At 47.3% G+C, this 6,000-nt stretch overlaps 1 protein-coding gene across 1 annotated transcript in view; it reads right to left on the bottom strand.

Annotated features, from left to right (window-relative positions):
* Positions 1-360: 360 nt before the first annotated feature.
* The window catches only part of DDX24 (DEAD-box helicase 24), a 29,529-nt gene continuing 23,889 nt past the window's right edge, over positions 361-6,000 (bottom strand). The window contains exons 7-9 of the mRNA XM_033191492.1: positions 4,414-4,602; positions 2,406-2,535; positions 361-906 (exon numbers count right to left, since the gene is read on the bottom strand). Coding sequence (XP_033047383.1) covers positions 635-906; positions 2,406-2,535; positions 4,414-4,602 — 591 coding nt within the window. The 3' untranslated portion in view covers positions 361-634. The remainder of the gene's footprint in view (positions 907-2,405; positions 2,536-4,413; positions 4,603-6,000) is intronic.

Below are 6,000 nucleotides of genomic sequence, written 5' to 3'. Positions count from 1 at the left end.
GTGACTGTTACTGTTGACTCTGTGATGTGAGAGAAGCCTGAAGACAGCAACCTCATCCCTGCCTACCTCCCACAGTGGCTCAGACAATAGCCAAGAGTGTGGGAGAGAGCTAAGGAGCTATTAGGGTGCTGCTCTGGGTAAAGCAGGAACATGTGCCTCTTGAACATTCCAGCCTCTTGCTCCATCCACACTGTCCAATCTTGGCGGCAGCCAGAGGCCTGACACTATTCCTGTCTTTTCAAGGGCTTAGCACTGTGCTGGCCCAGGAGACTCACTAAGTTAATAATGAAACAAACGACACCACGCCCCCAACCATCTTCTAGCTAAAGAAAAAAAAAAAATTCAGGATGACACAATGGCTCTGACCATTGTTTTTAATTTATGAAATCAAGTTGAACACACAAGAAGCCTATAAACACTGCAATACAGAAAAATTAAGCTGCTGCATAGAATTCTTACTCCAAAACAATGCAAATCTGCATGAGGTCTCTCCCGCTATGGGTGTGAGTAGAAGAGAGGGAGACGTTTTTACCTGGGGTTGATGGTGGAGTGAAACACAAGGGTGGGAGAAGTTTTGCAAATAGCCAGAGAACAGAGAGCAATGTGCAGTCACTAACACACTTGACCAGGGCAGTTAATTTGCACTTGTACTTGGCTGTGGCTGTTCCGGCTGCGGCTCCTTTGGCTTCTTTGTCTTCTGCTGCTGCTGCTTGGAGAGACAGCTTAAAGCAGACTTGCTCTTACTTGGGGCAGACACAAGCAGGGGCGGCTTGCCAGACTGAGTGGGATACTTGGTTTTCTGGCTCTCCTTAAACAGCGGCTGGGAGAGCAGGTGGCGCAGCTCCTTCTTCAGAACTTTCATCTGCTTTTGTCTCCGACGCTCTTCTTGCTGGTCAGCTTTTCCGCCTTGAAACACAAAACAAAAAAGAGATCCTATTTACTATGGTTTGTAGAAACATTTTGTTTCCCTTGATGGATAACACAATGAAAAATGTTTTAGAACTACTTTAGGGAGGCAGGGTTCAAAAGTTCTCTGAAGAAGTCAGTGGTGGCTTGGCAGGGGCTGTAAATGGATAACATCTAACCATTTGGGGGGATACGCAGGACCGCTCTGTCCTTTTACTTCATAAAAATCCTCCAAGGCTGAAATTATGTTTATAGATGAGGCAATTCAGGCTTAGAGAAGTCACCTGGCTCACATCACAGAGCCAGCCATCAGACAGAGCCCAGAACCCAAGTCTCCTGACTGAAGATCACTTGTCTTACTATGACCCACCCACTTACTGCCCACCTGGGGTTTGGTGACTTCACAACTACAACCACTGCCCCCCTCAGGAGACACTGAATGCTTCTTTGTAGCCCAGCTGTCCTGTGCCTTGCCACCAGTGCTGTGACTGCACATGGAGAGGCTGGCAAAGCCAAAGGGTTCCACCTCAGCCTGTCTTCAGGAAGGGAAGCCGGGCCCAAGCCCCAACCCTGAGCCACCAGGAGGACCAGCTCACTGTCATCAAGCCCACTGGTTTGGCTCCTGGCTTCCATGCTGAGCAGACAGCAGTAAGTCTGTCTCTGAATTTGCTGACTTGGGCACCGAGGTGTCAACATCTCTGCTGAGCCTCATACTTGGTGGTGTGGAAGGAGCATGGAGTTCTAGATTTGGTTCTACCACTTCTTAAGACTCAGGAGCTTTCTCGAGCAGAGACTGAGCAGACTCATCCCTGAAGCCTCAGCCTCTGGTCACATACAGAGTAGCAGCTCAGGAAATGCCTTGTGACAGAGCTGTTGCCCTGCACAAAGTGCCTCTGCTGTGAGTATCTAGTTCCCATATGTAAAAGGCGAGTACTTCCTGCTGTGTTCATCTCATGAGAGTGGAGAAGATCAAATGAGATAATGGCATGGAAGTGCTTTGTCAGCTTGGAAGGCAGGTGTAGTAGGAACCATAATGACAAATAACTTAAAATGTAACACTTTCTATTTGCCAGGCAATGCTGCAAGCACTTAACATCTTTTAACTCAATCAGTCTTCACAATAATCCCATGAAGTAGGTAGTTGACTACTTCCATTTTATGGTGGAGAAAGCTGAGACACAACAGAGGTTAAATAACTTGACTCAGTAACATAGTTAAGGCAATGAGCCGGCATTCTAACACAGGCAGCCTGGCCAGAGAGCCTGCTCCCTTCCTCACTGTACTCCACTGCCTGTCCATGAGGGCACAAGACAGAGACAGAGGAAACAAAGACTGACCAAGGGCAGTAGGCTCATCTGGGACTAGGGCCTGTTAGCAAAGAGGGGGAATGACATCTTGCTGATTTTGACAAGATCCACAGTAGTAGATATGGTTCCAACAAGGCAAAAGTTAAAGAGAGATTTCAACTTCCTCAATTCCCATCCCGCCCAAGGGCTTACCCTTGTACATGTCTTCTTCCAGCTCAATCTCCAGGGCAGCTGCTGCCTGCTCAATCCAAGAGTTGTGCAGGCAAGCCTGGAAGTTCCGATACTCAGATTTCTCAATCTGTCGTGCTAAACGGATTCGCTCCTGGGGGGGAAGTAACAGAAAATACTCATCTGAAATAGGCCTCTGGGAAGCAAAGTCTCACTTGAGTTGTGTTTGTGTGTTTAAGGCAGGTATCACTCTGCTGCCCAGGCTGGAGAGCAGTGGCATGATCGAGGCTCACTGCAGCCTCAACCTCCTTGGATCAAGCGATCCTCCCACCTTAGCCTCCCAAGCAGCTGGGAGGCACCACCATGCCTAGCTATTTTCTTTTAATTTTTTTATTTTTATTTTTTGTAAAGACAGGGTCTCACTGTGTTGTCTAGGCTGGTCTTGAACTCCTGGGCTCAAGCGATCTTTCCACTTCAGCCTCCCGAAGTGCTGGGATTACAGGCGTGAGCCACCATGCCCAGCAAGTAGTGTTTTTAAAAAGCTCTTGAGCCAGGCACGGTGGCTCACACCTGTAATCCCAGCACTTTGGGAGGCCAAGGCCGGCAGATCACCTGAGGTCAGGAGTTTGAGACCAGCCTGACCAACATGGAGAAACCCCGTCTCTACTAAAAATACAAAACTAGCTTGGCATGGTGGCACATGCCTGTAATCCCAGCTACTCGGGAGGCTGAGGCAGGAGAATCGCTTGAACCCAGGAGGCGAAGGTTGTGGTAAACTGAGATTGTGCCATTGCACTCCAGCCTGGGCAACATGAGTGAAGCTCTGTCTCTAATAATAATAATAATAATAATAATAATAATAAATAAACACATAAATAAATAAAAAGCTCTTGAGATCAGTGGTGAGATGCAGTTCAGTTCCTATTGAAACGCATTTGGTTTGTTTCCTGATAAAAGCCTAGTGGGCAGCCATTACCCGTCTGTGTGTACACATCTAAACACAACCGCCAGCTTTCCCAACAATCAACCTCAACAGCCACATCCTTTGAAAACCCTTACTGGTTCGACTGCCAACCTATAGGTAATCCAAGTGAACTCTTTACACAGATGCCACAGGTCGCTTCCACAGCCGAGCAAGATAAAACATTTCAACTCTCCCTCTAGGGGGTTTTGGGGCTACACTGCAGAGGCAAAATGAGAAGGATCTTGTGATGTGGTCAAAGGAACCACGGGAAGCCTGGGTGGGTGGCTCCTATTCCTCCTTACTAATGGGAATTCTCTATGATTTCCACTTTTCCAGCCTTATCTCCACCCTATTTCCCCAAATAGCTAATATTGCTTTTGAGCCGGAGAAGCCAACATTCCTTGAACTGTGCCATGCTTTTGCTCCCTCAATTCCTGGAATTCCACCTCCTCTGTACCCTTCCACATCTTTGCCAGCAGGAAGCTGGGAGACAGAACCTCTTCTCCTTCCAATGTAACCATATTCCCAGTAATTCCACACTGCTCCATTGTACCTGAACTTTATTCACAGCTGACAAACCTCTGGGAAGGAGAACCCACCCCACTTTGGTCACTAATACAGTGTCCCACGGTAAGCAGCACCTACTTGGGGAATGTCTGCTGAGTTAAAACCCAAAAGACAGAATTTACTGGCACCTGCTCCAGGGATGTGCCAAACCTGTAGCATCTGTCTAAGCAAGAAATGCTAACCACACTGTCGACAACCCTCTGACAGGATATCCAGGCAGCCATGACCACTGCACTGTCCGGTGAGCAGGGGGGACTTCAGGGCCAGACAAGGAAGAAATAGTTCAGGGAGAAAATGCCTCACACCTTCAGTCACTCCCCTTTTCTCTCTTTTCCCAGGTATGTTGCTCTCAATCCTTTCTACAAGTCTCCTTGTTCAGCTGTTGGCAGAACCATTCCTTAGTTTTCAAGGGTTTTGCTGCCAGAGTCCCACAGCAAGATGCTCTGCAAGAGAGCAGCCCAATCCCTTCATTAACACTGGGGTTTTAACTTTGCTTTCTACCTTGACCACATCCATGTATTTTGTCTGCACGGGGAATAGCGGGATGTCCTCATCTTTCTTGAGGGTTTTGTAAATCTTCTTGAAGTTGATCACATCCTCAGGCCCAATGAGCATCAGGCTGAGGCCTTCATTGGCAGCTCGAGCAGTTCGACCACTTCGGTGGACATAAATCTCCGAGGTACGTGGGACCTGCCACAGGAAGAACCAGGAGATCAATACATGGCCACTGCCAAACACTGGTCCTCTCCTCAGGGCCACATCCCCAAACCGGACACTCCTACCTTCCAGCCAGGCAGGCAGAAACTTCTGCAGCATTGTAGAGCAATCTAGCCCTCCTCTCTTAGTCCCACATTCAAAATGTTCCCAGGTTTAGCCCATTCACTGTGTAGGCTCTCCCCTCCCATGCCCCTCAACCTGGTTCAGGTCCTCAAGACCATGTAGCCAGACCACAGCAGTCACTTCTTATCCAAGGATTTAAGCAGCCCAGCTCCACAGACCATGACACGGTCTCTACTCCTATATATATATTATCCATAGATAATGTGACATGGTTGCTGACACACCCACTGAGCCCCTGGCACACACCATTAATCAAGCACAACAGTCTTCTCCACTGGACCCAGATAACAACTAGGTATCCTTTTCAATATAGTACTTTAAGCAGCCACTATGAACTGTTCATAAGAGCTCTAGAAATGGGATTTGCCATTCTTTACTTATAGGATAAAGGCCTAGCTCTTCAACCTGACACTCAGGGCCTTTAGTGACTTGCCTCCAACTTACCCCTCCAGCCTCAGCAACTATTCCTTTCCCAACACATCCCCTCTTTTCACTCTGAGCCAAGTGCCCCTGAACACTGCCCATTTCTTTGCTCCTTCCTTTAATGCCTCTACATGTCCAAATCCTCTCCACCCTTAAATGCCAGGCATCTTTTTAAAAAGTACTTTCCAACCTCCCAAACTAGAAGTTACCTCTCTCTTCCATTGTATTTGGTAATTTTCTAATACCTTCTGCCTTAAATTATGGCTGTGGTCATCTCACCTCCTCTGCTGGATCCAATACTTCTTAGGGGCTGGGACTGTATTTGATTCATCTTGACTCCACAAAGGTTGACCCAACAACTTCCCCAAAAAAGGGAAGACTATAGAGATTTGTTAAACCAAAATTAGCACCTGTGATACAGTGAAATATGTTTTTGCTCTTCATCCTGTTTCCTGGCAAAGGAATCTCAAAAGTAATGTCTTTTTGTAAGCTAATGACAAACTATTGACTGATGGCTGATAGCCCCCTAGGTAGTTTCAGGATGGGGGCTGGTCACCAGAAAGGCCAAGGCAGGATTAGAAGGTTGGGACTTTCAGTGCTATTTCCCAAAGGCCAATGGTTTAATTAATCATCTTACCCAATGAAGTCTCCATAAATATCCCAAAAGGACAGAGTTTGGAGAACTTTTGAATAAGCTGAATATGTGGACACTCCTGGAGGGTGGTATACCCAGGAGGGGCATGGCAACTCCATGCTCCTTCCCCTATACCTCAGCCTATACATCTCCCCATCTATATTCTTTGTAATATCCTCTATAATAAACTG

Source organism: Trachypithecus francoisi, unplaced genomic scaffold (assembly GCF_009764315.1).
Source record: "Trachypithecus francoisi isolate TF-2019V2 unplaced genomic scaffold, Tfra_2.0 Lachesis_group3, whole genome shotgun sequence".
NCBI lineage: Eukaryota > Metazoa > Chordata > Mammalia > Primates > Cercopithecidae > Trachypithecus > Trachypithecus francoisi.
The sequence above is the reverse complement of the archived record's forward strand: the minus strand, read 5'-3'. Positions and strand labels throughout refer to the sequence as shown.